The sequence below is a fragment of the Chlamydomonas reinhardtii genome, chromosome 11, assembly GCF_000002595.2.
Source record: "Chlamydomonas reinhardtii strain CC-503 cw92 mt+ chromosome 11, whole genome shotgun sequence".
Taxonomy (NCBI): Eukaryota; Viridiplantae; Chlorophyta; class Chlorophyceae; order Chlamydomonadales; family Chlamydomonadaceae; genus Chlamydomonas; species Chlamydomonas reinhardtii.
The window spans coordinates 2,934,955-2,952,180 of record NC_057014.1 but is presented as its reverse complement, the minus strand read 5'-3'; the positions used below and the strand labels follow the sequence as shown (position 1 = coordinate 2,952,180).

General features: G+C 64.0%; 2 protein-coding genes across 3 annotated transcripts in view; one reads left to right on the top strand and one right to left on the bottom strand.

Annotated features, from left to right (window-relative positions):
• Positions 1 to 5,084, top strand: part of CHLRE_11g478156v5 (uncharacterized protein) — a 12,728-nt gene extending 7,644 nt beyond the window's left edge. For both annotated transcript variants that reach the window (XM_043067671.1, XM_043067670.1), the window contains exons 14-22: positions 333 to 413; positions 818 to 937; positions 1,409 to 1,634; positions 1,875 to 2,119; positions 2,591 to 2,659; positions 3,051 to 3,191; positions 3,423 to 3,518; positions 3,794 to 3,901; positions 4,241 to 5,084. In XM_043067671.1, coding sequence (XP_042919675.1) covers positions 333 to 413; positions 818 to 937; positions 1,409 to 1,634; positions 1,875 to 2,119; positions 2,591 to 2,659; positions 3,051 to 3,191; positions 3,423 to 3,518; positions 3,794 to 3,901; positions 4,241 to 4,432 — 1,278 coding nt within the window. In that variant the 3' untranslated portion in view covers positions 4,433 to 5,084. The remainder of the gene's footprint in view (positions 1 to 332; positions 414 to 817; positions 938 to 1,408; positions 1,635 to 1,874; positions 2,120 to 2,590; positions 2,660 to 3,050; positions 3,192 to 3,422; positions 3,519 to 3,793; positions 3,902 to 4,240) is intronic.
• A 10-nt stretch (positions 5,085 to 5,094) lies between these two features.
• Positions 5,095 to 17,186, bottom strand: CHLRE_11g478128v5 (uncharacterized protein). Its single transcript, XM_043067669.1, has 20 exons — positions 16,923 to 17,186; positions 16,626 to 16,823; positions 15,608 to 15,706; positions 15,255 to 15,325; positions 14,510 to 14,643; positions 14,212 to 14,276; positions 13,640 to 13,732; positions 13,109 to 13,337; positions 12,780 to 12,962; positions 12,237 to 12,367; positions 11,643 to 11,758; positions 11,264 to 11,345; positions 10,541 to 10,650; positions 9,217 to 9,262; positions 8,849 to 8,938; positions 7,747 to 7,812; positions 7,169 to 7,253; positions 6,784 to 6,876; positions 6,377 to 6,456; positions 5,095 to 5,891 (listed from the first exon to the last, which is right to left on the bottom strand). Exons 1-20 carry the CDS (start codon positions 17,085 to 17,087, stop codon positions 5,742 to 5,744), a joined length of 2,286 nt encoding a protein of 761 aa, XP_042919674.1. The 5' UTR covers positions 17,088 to 17,186; the 3' UTR covers positions 5,095 to 5,741.
• Between the last annotated feature and the right edge of the window lie 40 nt (positions 17,187 to 17,226).

Genomic DNA, 17,226 nt, shown 5'->3' with positions numbered 1-17,226 from the left:
CGGTGTAAATACCAGCCCAAACCAAACCAAACCAGCGGACGGGGGTGGGGGTTGCAGAGATGCACTGAAGACAGCAGGGTGGGTGGGCGGAGATATGGGGGTGTGGGTATTAGGTTGGTGCCACGGTACGGCATGTTTGGCCCAACGCAATGCCTCGTAGTGGCTCCCGTCGCTCATGAACGGCCACCGGCCACCCGCTCCCGCCCCCCTTGCTACTGCCTTCAAGCCCCTCCTCCCTCTGTCTTCCCTACCTACCATCTTAGCAACCCCCTCTGTCGCCCCTCCCCCCCTCTGTCCCCCCACCCCACCCCTCTCCCCCCCTAACCCCCCAGGCCGCCAAGGACGTGGTGCTGGCGGAGAAGCCCGTCATCGCGGACGACAGCAGCAGCCTGGACCCCTCGCTGCTGGAGCAGGTGGGCGGGTGTGGTGGGGGAAGGGAGTGTTTTTTTGGGGGGGTGTTGTTTCCACCATTCGATGAGAAAGCAAAAACAACCGAGGATAGGTTATGGGCTGGAAGCGCAAGGAGGGGAGCAGGCGCCGGTGTAGCCGTCCACCTCGCTCCGGTGGTAGCCATCCACATGGGAGATGTAGGTAGATGTTACAAGTAGGCAAAGCTGAAGAGCCCAGCAGGGGGGCGGCTGTGGGGCAGTGGACGGTCCTGCAATGCCCCGGGGGGAGTGATGTACCTGCTGTTCTACGCCTACTCCCCCTCCCCCTCTCCCCACGCCCTCTCCCTCCTGTGGTTTGGTTTAGTTTGGGCTGGTATTTACAACCCCTCCTCCCCTCGCCTCCTCCCCCTTCTTCCCCCTCCTCCCAGCTGGTCACTCGCTACCTGGCCACGGTGGCGGCCGTGTACCACCGCCCGCCCGAGACCTTCGTCAGCAGGCAGCGCCTGGCGGTGGCGCGGGCGGAGGAGCTGGGCAGCCGCAAGTTCGAGGTGGGGAGGTTGATGTGTGTGTGGGTGTGTGGGGGGTGTGGAGTGAAGGTGGGGGTTGGGTGGAGTGGCGTGGGGCGGGGGTGGCTAGTTTCTGGGGCGGTGAACGTGTCTGGGAAAGGGGATGGTGAGCGAGGCGGCGAGGAGGAATTGGTTTTTTCGCGAGTGCCTGTCCAGATGTTAATGGCGTAAAGAGAAGGCCCCGCATTGCATGCGCCCCGCCCCATCCTATCCCCATCCTATCCCGTTTCCCATCCCTCCGCCCCCAAACCCATCCCATGCCGCCTCCCACCCAAGTCTGCAGTCTTCAGTGCATCCTGTACCGCTTTTCCAAGCATCCTTGCAACCCCACTCCACCCCGGCTTGTACCCTGTCCCCAATGCTTTTTAACCTTGCAACCCCGCCCCACCCCGGCTTGTACCCTGTCCCCAATGTTTTTTAACCTTGCAACCCCGCCCCACCCCAATGCCTCAGGAGGAGGACGGCGCGGTGGCCGGCAACCTGGTGTCCGACAACAACGCCGCCGCAGCAGCGGGCGCCGCCGCCGCCGCCTCCGCCTCGGCGGTGGGCGACCTGCTCGACCTCTCTGAGCCCTCGCCCGCACCCGCGCCGCACGCCGCGGCGGCGGCGGCGGCGGCCGCTCCGTCGGCGGCACGCGGCCTCGACGACCTGTTGGGCGGGCTAGACCTCGGCGGCAGCGGTGAGAGAGGGCACGTGTGTGGCGTTCGTGTGTGGCAGCAGCCTGCCTGCCTGCCTGCCTGCCTGGGGAAGGGACTGCGCATGCGCCTCCTGGGCCAGTCACAAGGATGCACAAGACCAGACTGGACGCAGGAGCTGTGAGCCCCCTTTAATTCCCCCAGCCGCTCATCCCTACCCGCGTGTCGCGCCGTAACCCAAACCCCAAAACCCCCATCCCACCCAACCCTACCCAAATGCACAGGCGCGCCGCCGCCCGCCGCCAGCACCTCCGCCGCCGCCTCCTCCGACCCCTTCGCCTCCTTTGGCGGCGCGCCCTCCGGTGGCGCCGCCGCCGCCGCCGCCGCCGCCGCCGCTGCGGGCATCTCGCCTGCCGCGCTGTCGCAGCTGCCTGTGCTGCTGAGCACCCCGGGCGGCGTGTCGGTGTGTGGGCGGCTGGTGCGGCAGGCGGGGCAGGTGGAGTACCTGCTGGCGCTGAAGAACGACACGGTGAGAATCGTTGGCGGGCGGAGGATGATGCGCATTATTATCGGCGACTGGATATCATCGGTGGTGGGTTACTATTGGCGATGGGGTGTTTGTTGACGATGAGCGACATTGGTGATGGAGCAGATGGCTGGCACTACCGGTGCCCTGATGCCCAAGTAGGTGTCTGATAGATACAGCAAGGCAACCACAGGCTTAAGCTTAGCATCATAGCCGCACTCCATCCTTCTGCTCCCTAGCGACCCCTGCAAGCCTGCAACCCCTGCAAACCTGGAACCACAAGAACCATCGGGTTACCCTCCCCCGGAAGTCGGCACTGCTGCAATTGAAAACCACATTCCTCCCTCGTCTTTGCATTGGCTTGGTTTGGTTTAGCTTGGGCTGGTGTTTTCCACCCCCTGCCTCCTGCTGTCTACCTAGCTACACTTCTCTGTATTAAATTTGCCACGCCCCGCCCCCGTCCCCCCGCCCCAGGCTGCCCCGGTGGACGGCCTGATGATCCAGACCAACCGCAACAGCTTCGGACTCAGCCCCGTCAGCCAGGTGCGGGTGATGTGGGTGTAGGTGTATTTGTGTGTGAGAGGAGGGGGGAAACGGGCGTGGGGCTGTTCGTCCTAAAGAGCCGCATGCAAAACCGAGAGGGCGGGTTTGGAGTGGGTGTGGGAACGGGGCGGCACAAACTATGAGTGGGGGAAGCCGTTTATGGAGGATTGATTGAATCACCGTGAGTGAACAATGAAATGGAAGGGGGGTTTGTGCACGAGGCCCTCAACACCAATCTGCAACCCCCAACCTGCAGCCCCCAACCCGCTCTCACCTCCCCCCCCCCCGGTCATCGGTACGCACAACACCACACCTGCTGTCTACCTCGCTACCCTTCTCTGTACCAATCCTTGCAACCCCCCCGGCCCCTCCTGTCCCGCTGCGCTCTCAGGTGCTGGCGCTGCCCGCCCCGGGGGCGCTGCCGCCCGGCGGCGTGACGGTGCCGGTGCGGGTGCCGCTGGCGGCGGACGGCAGCAAGGTGACGCCGCCGCCGCTGGGCACCGGACTGCAGGTGGCGCTGCGGACAAACCAGGTGGGGCAGGGGTGGCTGGGTGGGTGCGTAGGTGGGGTGGGTGGGGTGGGTGGGTGGGTGGATTGGAAGCATGGTGGGCGACGCGGGAAACGGTGCGCCGTGTAATCCTCATATTGTCCTGCACTTTGACTATTATACTCCAAAACACGCCGCCCTTCTCCCTCCTCCTCCCTCCTTCTCCCGCACCACCCCCACCCTCCACCTCCTCTCCCCCCTCTCGTCCTCCCTCAGGTGGGTGTGCTGTACTTCAACGACGCCGTGCCTCTGGCGGCGCTCACCGAGGAGGGCGGCACCATGGAGGCCGCAGACTTCCTCAACGCATGGAAGGTGAGGGGGGTTTTGTAAATACCAGCGGAAGGTGAGGGGGGTTTTGTAAATACCAGCCCAAATTAAACCAAAGGGGGAAGAAGCGGTGGTTGATGGGGCTGGGAGCGGTGGGTTGGGAAGTGCCCGGCTGCGCCACACAAACAGGCATGTCCGTAGCGCGCAGCAGGACAGCCCGATGCCTCGCAATGCCGCAACGGTCACACGCCGATATCATATCACGCATACAGCATACCGTGTCTTAATTTGCTACTGCCTCCCCCTCTCCCTGCCTGCAGGCCCTGCCGCCCGAGGCCAGCGCCCGGCTGCCGCTGGCGGTGCCCTCCGCTGACGTGGCCAAACAGCGGCTGGCCGCAGCCAACCTGTACGTGCTGGCGCATCGGCAGGTGAGGGGGAGGGAGGGAGGGGGAGGATTAGGGGGGGGGAGGGTTAGGGTTTAGGAAGGGTTAGGAAGGGTTAGGAAGGGTTAGGGAGGGAGGGGAGGGGAGGGAGGGGGAGGGAGCGGAGGGAAGATGGTCGGGTCGTTTCCATGCTGCTTGCCCAACCATCCACTCGCCACCCCACCCCCGCCACCAAAGCACCACCACCACCACACCCAACCCCCACTTGCCCACCCTCACCTTGGGCCCGGGCGAAATAACCCCTCAGCAAACCCAACACACCCACACTCCTCCCACTCTCACCCCACCCCACCCCACACCCTCCGCCCCCCCCCCCCACCGCAGGTTCCCGCCACCGGGCAGGACGCCATCTACGCCACCTGCCGCATCGGCGCGGGCGGCATCGGGCAGGTGCTGCTGGAGCTCAAGTTCGTGGCGGGCGCGGGCGGCGTGGACGTCAGCGTCAAGGCGCAGCGTCAGGACGTCAGCCAGCTCGTGTTCGACGGCCTGCCCGCGGTGCTGCTGGGGACCGCGTGAGGAGGGCGAAGAGGTGGTGGGGAGGGGTGGAGGGGTGGGGGTGGAGGGGAGAGGAGGGGCTGGGGGGGAGGTGGGGAGGAGGAGGAGGAAGGCTGGGGGGGAGGTGGGGAGGAGGAGGAGGAGGAGGGGGGGGGTTGCGAGGAGGTTTGGAAAAGCGGGACAGGATGCACTGAAGACTTCAGACCAAGTCGTTGCCAAGAGGGGGGGAGCTGGGCGGGAAGGTGGAGAGGAGGAGGAGGAGGTGGGGGGAAGTGAGCAGCAGGGGGCAGGGCGCGTGCAGGGAAGCTGCTGTAGGGGCCTGCGCGCGGTGTGAAGGGGGACGGCAGGTCGCGTGGGGGGCTCCGAAGAAGGGGGACGGAGGCGGAGCTGGACCCGTGGAAAGGAAGGGCGAGAGCAAGCGATAGCCGGGTGCGGTGCGGAGGGGACTCTGAGCTGCTGGCTGTGCCGAGCGGCGTTGGGCGGTTGTATGTGGTGCATGTGAGTCGTGTTAGAGTGGTGGTGCTGCGGCTAGTGCTGCTGCTCAAGGTGGCGGAACCTGGGAAGCGCAGGGCGCTATGCCGCTTTAATGCACGTGCTGGCGCGGTGGCGCCCAGCCTGTTTGAAGTGTGGTGGCCTCACGGCCTGTGACCGGATGATGTAAATGACGAGCCAATAACGCGACAGATCGGACACAAAGGGTCTGACCGGTGTTGAATTCCGCAATCTTGGTCCCGCCATTCCTCGCCTCCTCGGGCCAAGCGCCCAACGCCCCAAGCCCGGCGCCCCCCTGGCCCCCTGTTGGCCGCCACAAGCAGCCGCCTGTGCAGGCCCTGCGGCCCTGCGGCCGTACGCCCGTACGGCGAATCGCCTGCCCACACAGCCTGCTCGTCCTGATCACCTGCTGTGCACCTGCCAGGCTGCCGCCGTCCACCAAACGACTAGTTCCATTCAGCCGCTTCCGGCAAAGCAGCAACGGCTTTCCGTGCATGCACCCGCCGCCGGCGACACCGCCCTGCCATCTCTTCCGTGCCTAGCTCACTAGCTGGCATCCCCTAGCCTAGCTGTAAGCACCGGCTTCATTCGCGCCCACTGCCGCGTCGCCCGTGCCGCCACTTCACCCCATGGGGGGCTACATCGCCCCCGCCCCCACAAACACACACGCCTGCCGCGCGTACACACACATGCAGCCTGCCGCACGCCCCTGCCTCCACCCAGGCCGTCTGCCTCCCCCCCCCCCGCCCCCCCCAGTCTGCCTCCCGTCCGCCTCCCGCCCGGCCCCCTTCCCGCCTGCCTCCCTCCACCCCCTGCCTCCCTCCCCCTCCCCAACTGCCTAGGCGGTTGCGGGCCCCGCCACGTGCGCCTTGGCCCGCAGGCGCGCCTTGTACTCGTCGAATGAGCCGTGGAAGGGCGTGACCATGCCGCCCTCGCACATCCACAGCTCGTCCACCGTGCTCTCGATCAGGAACTGGTCGTGCGACACCTGTGTGTGTGTGTGTGTGTGTGTGTGTGTGTGTGTGTGTGTGTGTGTGTGTGTGTGTGTGTATGTGTGTGTGTGTGTGTGTGTGTGTGTGTGTGTGTATGTACGGCGTGCGTGTGTATGTGTATGTACGGCGTGCGTGTGCGTATGTATGTGTGTGTGTGGGGGGGGAGGGTGGTTGGAGATACCGGCCCAAACTAAACCGAACCCAATGCAATAGAGCGAGGAGGACAGCGCGGCGGGGGAAGGTGTGTGTGGGTATGGGGAGCGTGAAGAGTCTGGAAGAACCTTCCACCCCTTCCATGCCGTATTCCTTGCAGCTTCCCGCGCCGCTCGCCTCCCCTCCATCCCTCCCCCTCCCCCGACCCCCCCCGTCCTCCCCCACCCCCACCCCCACCTGCTTCTACCTCGCTACACTTCTCTGTACCAATCCTTGCAACCCCCAACCCCAAACCCCAACCCTCCACCCCCCCCCCATCCCACCCCACCATGAGCACGCCGCCCTTGAACGTGGCCAGGCCCTGGATGAGCGCATTGACCGCATCGATGTCCAGGTGGTTGGAGGGCTCTGTGCGGCAGTTAGTCGGTTGTGGCGGTTGGAGAGAAAGTGGCGAGTTAGGGAGGTTGGCCTTGGTCGAAGCGCATGTGGCACGGTACGGCACGGCACGCTGCTTCGCTCGCCTCCCCTCCCTCCCGCCGGTTTCCACACCGTCCCCCGCGCCAGACCCCGCAAATGCGCCCTCTCCCTCCCCATATGTACCCCATACCTGGGAGCAGGTATACCCATCTCCTCCCTCCCCTCCCTCCCTCCTTCCCTCCCTCCTCCCCTGTCTTCTCCTCCATCCCCCTCCCTCCCCCCTCCTCCCTCCCTCCCTCCCCTCTCCTCCCCCCTCACCGTCCAGCAGCAGTATGTGGGGCTTGGTGAAGGTCATCTTGGCGAACGCCACACGCGACTTCTGGCCGCCCGACAGCGTGTACATGGCCTGGCCTGTGTGGGGAGGGTGTGTGTGTGGGGGGGGGGCATGTGTGTGTGGGGGGGCACGAGTGGGGGTTGTAAATACCAGCCCAAACTGAACCAAACCAACTAAAACGAGGGGGTGGGGGTGGGGGGCGCGGTTTTGGGTGGGGTCGCAGTTGACTACCCCTTAACCCCTCCCGCCCACCCCACGTCACGCCACCCCTGCTGCCCCTGTTCTGACCCCCACCCTCCCACCCATTCCCAAGCCCCCCCACCCCAAGCCCACCCCACCCCACCCCCCACCCCACGCCACGCCACGCACCCGCCAGTGTGGCTGGCACTCCGAAGCTGGACAGGTGTCCGCGCAGCTCGGGCTCCTTGGCGTCGGGGAAGAAGCGGGCCATGATCTGGGGAGGGGGTAAGGGGAAGGTGGGGGAGGGGAGGGCTGCATGCTTAATGGATTGAGAAGTGAACGTTGTGTGTGGGGTGTGTGTAAATACAAGCCCAAACTGGGGGCCCGGCGGGCCGAAGAGGGGCGCAGGGGAGCGGCACGTGGAACGTGTTTCAGGGGAGGCGTGCGTGTACGATGTGACTAGGGTGGGCTGCTGTGCAGCGGCCCCCTTCCCACATGCCCACCCTCACCCTCACCCCCACGAAATACACCTGCACGTACACACCTCCACCTTCCCCGCCCGCCCTCCCCCCCGCACGTCGGCACTTCATGCTAGCTTGCACACTAATGATCGTTACTTTGCAACTTATCGTTTGGGCTGGGTATCTACAGCCCCACCCTCCCCCTTCCAGCCCCCCTCTCTTGCACCCCCTCCACCTTCCACCCCCCCTCCTCCCTCTCCTCCCCTTTCAATCCCCTCCCTTCCCTCCTCTCCCCCCCCCACACACCTGCAGCGGTGTGAGCGCCAGGTCCAGTCCGTCCACGTGGTGCTGGTTGAAGGTGGCCAGGCGCACCTGCGGGAGTGGGGGTGTTTGGGGGGGGGATGCAGATGATTGGTGCAGAGAAGTGTAGTGAAGGGGTGGGGCGGGGGGAAGGTTGGGGGAGGGGCCGTGGGGTTTAAAGGTAAGGCAACGTAAGGCACAGGTCAGGCAATGGGGCAGGGGTTGTGGAGGTGGAAAAGGGGGTCATTGGGAGGTATAGCAGCTTGCAAGTTATTTGACATGGTCAGGTTGCGACATGCGGACATGTGAATTGCGACATACGACATTGCGACATAATGCACATACCGCCCAAACGCATCCAAACCCGCCAAACATATTGTGGATGCATTTAATATGCCTCTGGTAAGCGTGGAACGGCGTGGCACACAACAAAACGTGTCACGGTTGCCACGGTGGTGGTGGCGTGGCGTAGGGTGCGGCCAGTGGGAGGAGCTTGTGGCTATGCTAGCGCAATGCACCGCCGCAAAGCTGGGAGATATTACTTGAATGAGCTCCAGGACGCGTAGATATGCAAATGTGGGCGAGTCTCGTAGTATGTCGGTATGTCGTATGTTGCTATGTCACATGTCGCATGTCACAACTGGTCATGTCAAACAATTTGCACACAGCCATACAACCGAGCCCAACGAAAACGCGCCATCGTTTGTTCGGGATATCTGGCCGTCTCCCAATCCCCCGCCCCCCCCCCCGCCCTCCCAAGAGCCCCGTCCCAAAACAAGGCAGGAGCGATACACACACAAGTTGCAATCCCGACGCCCGACGCTCCCTGCCTGGCGTCAGGCTGCTTTCCTGGTCGCCAGGTAAGTCGTGGGTTTTGCTTGTCGCGTCCGCGTGCCTGTCCTGTGCTGTTGCACGCGCCACCGAGCCCGGGCGGCGACACTTATTGCCGGCGCCGCTCGCCCTGCTGCTCCACGACGCCTCGGCCCACATCCCACAAGCATTATCGCTTGCAACTAACACATCGGCCTGTGCTCCGCTCGTTTTCGTTGGTTTTGGTTTAGTTTGGGCTGGTATTTACAACCCCCCATCCCCACCCCACCCCACGCACCCGCGTGTTTCGTGTGATGGACCCGCTGGTTGGCTGCAGCTTGCCGCTGATGAGGTTCAGCAGCGTGGATTTGCCGATGCCGTTGGGGCCCTGCGGAGCAGTTTGGGTGGGAGGGTGGGTGGGTGGGTCGTAAGTACCAGTCCAGACTAACCCAAACCAAGCGAACGAAGCGGGGCGCAGCGGGGATGTTCGCGGAGCGTTCCGTTCAACAAGCATGTACGATATACCATAAGACGCATGGGGGCGGTGACGGGGTTGTTAAAATTGAGCTAAGCAAACTTGCATTATTCATCATCCTGTAACACCCGCAACGACCATCTCAACACTCCACACACACTTCCAGCAGCCCTCGCTCATGGCTGACTCACCACGATGGCGAAGCGGCTCTCCAGGTCCAGTCCGAAGTTGAGCTTCCTGCGTCACATTGCACGAAATGAAGAAACAGACTTTAAGTTACATAACCCACATACACACAACAGAGTTACAGCATATGCACACACAACCCACCCAGCACCACACACACACACACACACACACATTCGGCGACACCGACAATCAAGCCCGCCCAGTCGCCCGCGTCGCTTTCGTGGCGCCCCCCCCCCCCCCCTTTCCGCCTCCTCCTCCCCTCCCCCTCCTCCTCCTCCTCCTCCTCCTCCTCCTCCTCCTCCTCCTCCTCCTCCTCGTCCTCCTCCTCCTCTCCCACCTCCTCCTCCCCCTCGTCTCTCCCCCCCCTCCCGCGGCGAGCTCTGGCGCTGGACATGTCGGAGCCATGTTGGTCATCAACTGCCGCGTGGACCTGTGGACACCACGTTGGGCGCCCTTGCGCCCGCGCTACCAGGGGAGTGTTTCGGGTTTCACCGATGCGGCCATTGCGGCCGCGTGCTTGCCTCGCATCGGTGACGCCGTGGAGTGGGGAGCGGGGGGCCAGCCCCCGCCAGCCCACGGCGCCCACACACACACACACACACATGCACATGGGGTTCCGGCCCAGTGCCTCGTCGTGCGCGATCAGCGTCTCCATAACCGCCGCCCGCCACGGAAGCCCATGCAGCCTAGCGATATTTGTCTCTTCGTTGCCTCTGACTCGCCCCCCTTTTTCCGGGCATTCGTATAGTTAGTGGGATGCGTGTTAGGTCGCTAGGTAGCATGTCTGTTGCACGCCGCCCCTCTTCACCGTTGCCATTTTGCATGCCCGTGACACTTCTGTGCTGCCGCCCTATGCTTTTACTTCTCGCTCTCGCTTATAGGTAAGACTGGCTATGGACCATGGACGAGACACCGGGGATTAGGCGTGCCCGGTAAACGTTGTAGCGCGTCGCCGACGCGGAGCATGGCAGCGCATGCGGGCGCACCTCGGAGACGAGGCTGAATGCCAAACGCCCGGGTAGGGGGTTCCAGGCAACATATGCGGGTGAGTATACTCAAGGTGACAACTGGGGCAACATCGACAAACGCGGAGCTCGGTAACCGGCGTCGGTATTTTTTGGTAACTGCGCGCGCGTGTATGGCGGAATTTTGTTCCGTTTGATTCTTTGTTTAACACACACATTCACACACACACACGGGCTTTCGTTTCCTTTTTAACACATCACACAGCAAACATACACACACACACACACACACACACACACACACACACACACACACACACACACACACATAAACACACACACGCTCCCGCCCCCCTCTCACTTGAACAGGGTGGGGCCGCCCGGGTAGCCAAAGTCGACGTCGTTGAAGGCGATGATGGGCGGCGCGGCACTGCCCTCGGGCTCGGGGAAGCTGAAGATGTACTCCGGGTCCTGTGGGGGATGGGAAGGTGGGGCGGGGCGGGTGGGGCGGGTGGTGTGTGGGTGGGGCGGAGGTGCCCCCCGTTGGGACTGGAATACACTCCCCATCTCTCCAGCCCCGACCCCCACCCTTTCATCGTTCACCTCCTCCGTGACCTCCACCTCCATCCCCCACCCCCACCCCCTCCATGTTTTTGCTTGCTGTCCCCTTATTCCCCTGCTTGTATCCTGTTCCCAAGTGTTTTAACCTTGCAACACCCCCACCCCCACCCTCCCATGTCTCTCACCTCCACCTCCACCTCCACCTCCACCTCCATCTCCACTTCCATCTCCACCCCCGCACCCCCGCCCCAAACCCCCCCCCAAAGCGTCCCCAACACCTCTGCCTGTGCTCCGCTCCTTGTTCGTTGGTTTTGCTTTGGTTTGGGCTGGTATTTACAACCCACCCCCCCTCATGGAACGCGCTCACCTAACGCTAGGGCTTGTCAGCCCTAGTCATCAGTGGCTTCGCCACTACCAAGTGTAATTATTCCTCCCCCTCCCACCCCAGTTCTCCTTGCCGCGCGACTGTTTCCTTACGGGATTGGTTCAACGTTAACCCCCCCCCTCCCACCTCCTTCCTCACCTCCTCCATGACCTCCACCTCGGCCATGCGCTCCAGGGCCTTGATGCGCGACTGCACCAGCGCCGCACGGTTGGCGTTGTACCTGTGGGGTGTGGGGGCGGTGGGGGTGTTGTGTGTGTGTGTGTGTGTGCGTATGTGTGTATGCGTGCACGAGAAACCGAGTGATGGCAAATGTTTGTTTTGCGTGCGTGTGTTGCACGTACCGTATGTCCGTCTGATAGTGGCGCTTTCCCAAAACACGGCCGCGCACCCTGACATATGCCATACACCCAACCACGCACGCACGCACGCACGCACGCACACACACACACACACACACACACACACACACACACACACACACACACACACACACACACACACACACACGCACACACACCTGAAGCGGTCGATGAAGGCCTGCACGTGCTTGCGTTTGGCGTCCTGCGCCTCCGCGGCCTTCTTGGCGTTCTTCAGGCGCTCGGTCATGGTCTTCTCAAAGGTGCTGTAGTTGCCCTGTGTAAGGGCGAGCGAGAGAGTGAGAGAGCGAGGGTGGCATGTGTGTGTGTGTGTGTGTGTGTGTGTGTGTGTGTGTGTGCGTGCATTGTGTTAGGGAGCATCAGGAAGAATGCATGTGCGTGTATGAGGCTGTGTGTGTGAGTGTGTGTAAGTTTGTGTGTGGATGCGGGGAGGGGCCCCACAGTCGTAGGGGGGCCTGGGTGAGTCTCCACCCGTAACGAACTGCCCCAACCGCCACCAACACACCAGGGGTCATTGGTCCTCACCAGTCACCAGCCCCACAACCCCTGTCCCGGCGCCCCCAACCCGCTTCCCCCCAACCCACGCTCCCCCCACCCCGCCTCGCCCCGCCCCACGCCCCCCGCCCCCCAACCCACGCCCATACAACCCCCACACCCCCGCTGCCCCCCCCCCAGCCGCGCGACTGTTTCCTTACGGGATTGGTTCAACGTTAACCCCCCCCCCAGCCTCCCACCTTGTAGGTGATGATCTTCTGCGAGTGCAGGTGCAGGATGTCGGTGGCTACCACGTTGAGGAACTCGCGCGCGTGCGACACCACCAGCAGCGTCTTGGGCCAGCGCACCAGGTAGTCCTCAAGCCACAGCACTGCGGGGGGGAGGGGGGGGGCGTAGAGGGGCGGAGGGGGCAGAGGCGGGTCGTATTTTAATAGATTTGTTTGCTTTGGGGGCGGGGAAGGGACGGGAAGGGAAGGGTATGAGCGAGGGGGTGGGAGGGGAGGGGGACAGGGGGAGCCGTCGTTCCCAAACCAGGAAACCCTCACGTCCTTGCTCTCGTTCCCCCAACCTGTGCAGCCCTGCCTGACAACACCACGCACCCTCACAACACACGCACCCTCTAGCCTGCCCTCTAGCCCACCCCTGCACCCATACACGCTTAACACGAAAGCCGCCCCCACCTAGAACCCACAGCCTCAAAAGCCCACCACACTCAAACCTCATCCCGCCCAAACCCCCACCCAACCGCCCAAAACCCAACCGCTAACCGCCAACCGCCCCACCCGCGTGCAGGTCCAGGTGGTTGGTGGGCTCGTCCAGCAGCAGCAGGTCGGGCTCCACGAACAGCGCACGCGCCAGCGCCACGCGCATCCGCCAGCCGCCGCTGAAGGTGCGCGTGGCTCGGCGCATCATGGGCTCGTCAAAGGACAGACCCGCCAGGATCATGGCCGCGCGGGCCTCCGCGCCTGCGGGGGAATGTGTGTGTGGGGTGTGTGTGTGGGGGGGGGTTTGGGGAGGTGGGTTGGCAAAGCGGTACAGGATGCACTGTGTATATAACCCGGTTGGGGATGAGAGAGGCAGTACGGCAGTACGGCACCACGGCACCACTCACCGTACGCGTCAATCTCCTGCAACCGGCTGTACACCACATTTAGCCGCGCCGCCATGGTCGCCTCGTCCTTGCCCGCCGCCACGTCAGCAGCAGCAACAGCAGCCGGGGCCTCTGCCGATGCCCCGGAGGCCTTGGCGGCGGCTGTGGCGGCGGCGGCGGCGGCTGCGTCCGCGGCGCCGCCGTCCTTTGGCCGCTCACGGTTGAGCGCCTTTAGGAGCTCCGCCTCCTCCTGTGGCGGTGGGCGGTTGACGGTGGATGGCGGTTGGCGGTTGGCGGCCCTCCCCTCTCCAGGCAAGCAAACAGAGAGCGAGGAGCTCCCCCCCTGGCCCCCTCTCTCCACCCTCTCATATTGTACTGGGATTGGCTATCTAAAACAAAGCCAGAACACCCATCCACCCACCCACCCACCTACCTACCCAGCTAACCACCCACGCACTCGCCCCTCTCCCCACACGCTCATATACGCACACCCAAACACACACGCCCACCCACCCACCCGCCCGCCCATCCTCCGACCTCCCCTGCCCCCACCCTGAGCAGCTGTGTTCGCTCCACATCGCACGCCAGCACCGCCTCAATGACGGGCGTGTCGTCGCCCACCACTTCCTGCTCCACATGCAGCACCTGCGTGTGTGTGTGTGTGTGTGTGTGTGTGTGTTTGTGTGTGTGTTTGTGTGTGTGTGTGTGTGTGTGTGTGTGTTGTGGGTTGGGTGGGGGGGGGAGGAGGAGGGGGAAATGGAGGGGAGGAATGGAAGGAGAGGATGGACGGAGGAGGTTAGGTGCAGGGAGGGAGAGATGGAAGGAGGGGACGAGGGGGGGAGCAAGGAGGGAGGCGGAAGGAGGGGAGAGACGGAGGAGGTGCGGTGGGGAGGCGGTCATTTCAGTGGACGCGGGGGGGGGGGAGGGGTTCAGACATGACTAGTTCAGCGATAGCCGGGGTGGGCCTCCTGGCGGGCCGCCTGGGGACTGAGCATCCACCCACCACTGCTATTTCCTACCTGTCCACTGTCGGACAGCCACCGCTCCCAGCCGAGCAACCACCAACCGCACAAACCGCAATAATAACCGCCACACTAACCAACCAACCAACCAACCAACCGCACCTGGCAGTTGGGGGGCAGGCCCTTGATCTCGTGGCCTGCCAGCGCGCGAAGCAGCGTGGTCTTGCCTGCGAGGGGGGGGACGGACACGGTTGACATGGAGGGGGGGAAGGAAGAGCATTTGCGTGGATTTGCGGGCGCACGTACACCTTACCGCATTTTGTAGCGGCACAGAAGACACGTCCGCGCCTGCTCCGGCTCATGCCTTTCCACGGCTCTCCTTGGGGCATGGCAGCCCCTCTCCCCCCTACACACATATGCTCCCCCCCACCTCCTACCCCATCTCGCAACTCCTCCTCACCCGTGCCGTTGCGGCCGATGAGTCCGTAGCGCCGCCCAAAGGCCAGCATGACTGTGGCGTCGCTGACCAGCTCCTTGCCGCCGTTGCTGAGCGAGAAGTTCTCCAGGTGCACGTCGCGCGAGCCGCCGCCGCCCCTGAGGGAGAGAGAGAGGGGAGGGCGGAGTGTGTGTGTGTGTGTGTGTGTTGTGTGTGTGTGTGCACGTGTGTTTGTGTTGTGTGTGGGTGTGGAAGGGGTCGAGGGGAGAGGGGATGGAGGTGCAGATGGGTGGCATGCAGGAGTGTGTGGGGGGGGGGGGTTTGTAAATACCAGCCCAAACTAAACCAGAGTGTGTGTGTGTGGGGGGGGGGTCATCTGCGCCACCCCACACAGCCAGTGCTCCCGGTGCTGTACCTCTGGCTCAACTGGCAACTGGCAACTGGGAACTGACAACGGGCAACTGACAACGGGCAACTGGCAACTGGCAACTGCATGGACCCCCGTAGCCGCCTACTGCCCCCTGCACCCACCCATAAGCCCCCTCTACCCCGACACCCCCACACCCCCACACCCCCACACCCCCACACCCCCACACCCCTACACCCCCACACCCCCACACCCCCACACCCCCACTGGCCACCCACACCCCCACACCCCCACACCCCCACACCCCCACACCCCCACTGGCCACCCACACCCCCACACCCCCACACCCCCACTGGCCACCCACACCCCCACACCCCCACACCCCCCACTGGCCACACCCACTGGTTGCGGATGATGGTGGGCGTGTCGCCCTGCAGGCTGTGGGCGGCGCGGGCCTGGTGAGCAGCAAGCACCTGTGCGGGGGGGGGTGCGGGTGTGTCAGATAGAAGGGCGTGTGAGAGTTGTGTGGGCGGGTATGTGTGGGCGCGTGTGTGGGGGCGTGTGTGGGCGGGTGTGTAGAGTGGGAGAGCATACCCCCGCGGTCTGTTTAGGAATGCAACAGACTTACCCCACCTCCGTCTTTCATGAATCACTGCCCCTTTCTCCCAAGTCCACCCGCTCCCTGCCCCCTCCAATGCCCCAAATCGGCCACCCCTCATTCCTCCCTCCCCCCCCTCCCCCGCCCCCACACACACCTTGCGCTGCGCCTCCTCCTCTTTGGCTGTGCGCTTGTCCAGCTTGGCCTTCTCCTTCTCCGTCAGCGGCGGCGGCTTGGCCTCGTCACCAAAGGGCGTCTGCGCGTGCGCATACAGGGTGTGTAGGGGTGCGTGTTGGCACACTGGGTGTGTATGGGCGCATTGGGTGTGTTGGCAGGAACGGTGTCGGGCGCAGGGTATAGGGCACGGATCAGGAGGAGTCGTTGTGAGCTGGGGTCTGCACCGAAGCCCTCCGTCACTGCGACCGCCGGCCTTCTATCCGGAGCCCAGTCGCTATCCGCAGCCCAGTCAGGCGCTGCGGTCTGGCACGTCTGGTTCCGTCGCAGCAGCAGCCGCACCACCGCAGCCGCAGCAGCCCGCGGCGGCGGCGGTGGCGGCGCCGCCGCTGCCACCACGCCCGCCTCAGCCGGAGCAGCAGCGGCAGCAGCCGCCACTGCTCACTGTATCCCCGCCCGTATCCCTGCTGCTACAGCAAAAGCCGCCGCAGCCACAGCCACAGCCGCCGCCGCCCTTGCCGCCACCGCCGCGGTTGCTGACGCTGTTGCCCCTCTTACCGCCGCCGCCGCCGTTGCTGCCGCCGCCAGAGCTGCCCCCAACACCCCCCCACCTGTGGGCCACGCGCCGATACCACCGGCCCCTGCGGCTCAGTCGCCGCCGCTAGGTCCCGTGCTGCCTTCCTGGGCCCTTAGCGGTGGCTGCATCCGACTCGCCGCCTCCTCCCATACCGCATCAAACCGCACGGCCCCGTAAAACACACCTGATCCAATCCGCAGCCCGCAACTGGCGCGTATTACCCACGTTGGTGCGGATCCTGCGTCCCGGCCGCCGTACACCTCCAGACCTTCCCGGTTTCCACTACCACCTCGCTGCTACTGCCGCCGCCTTGGCACTCATCCCTAGGCACCCTTCCCAAACACACACCCCACGAGCCGCCATCCCCCGCTCACCCTCCCAGCTCCTGCGCCGCTCCTGCCAAACCCCCCGCCCCGTTCCCCACCTGAATGAGGTGGCGGTACGACTGCTCCTGATACAAGATGGCTCGATCGTCCGCCTTCGCCAGCTGTACCGGCCCGGTGCCTAGCGCGCGGTGCGTTGTGGCGGAAGCCGCAGCCTGCGCCCGCACCGACAGCTTGCCCGCCAGGGCCTTGCAGGCGTCGCGAGCCTCCTGCTCGCTGCGCACGCAATGCCCATCGATCTGCGAAAGATAAGGAGTAGCAATGAGCGCGCGAGGCGCGGCGGGAGGCGCGAAGCCAAAGATGGCGATGGGAGTGGGTATGGCTTTGGCACCGCGCACCAGGAAAGGCCCAATCTGCTCAAACGCCTCTTCGCCATCCTCCCCGAACTCGAAGTGCTCATCCTCCAAAACACCACAGATGTAGTCCAGAATGGTGGGGTCGCCCTTGCCATCAAACAGGCCGTAAACTACTTTTTGAATTGTGTTATGATCGTGTGTGCTCATCCTGACAACTTTGTGTTGCTGAGCTTATTCGTTGGGAGCAAAGTAAAGAAAACAAGTTGGGGCTGCAGCGCTGGGCCGCTTCAAGCCTGTGTACAGCACATTTTCAATTTGTCTAACAGAGGCAATTACAAGTTTGCAG

Bases quoted from the DNA above. Each gene is read 5' to 3' on its own strand.
- CHLRE_11g478128v5 (XM_043067669.1), bottom strand. From the start codon at position 17,087: ATGAGCACACACGATCATAACACAATTCAAAAAGTAGTTTACGGCCTG. The intron at 11,346-11,642 runs GTGTGTGTGCGT...CACACCCCACAG, and splicing joins GCCTTCATCGACCGCTTCAG to GTACAACGCCAACCGTGCGG. The intron at 9,263-10,540 runs GTGAGAGGGGGG...AATGTGACGCAG, and splicing joins GGCGGCCCCACCCTGTTCAA to GAAGCTCAACTTCGGACTGG.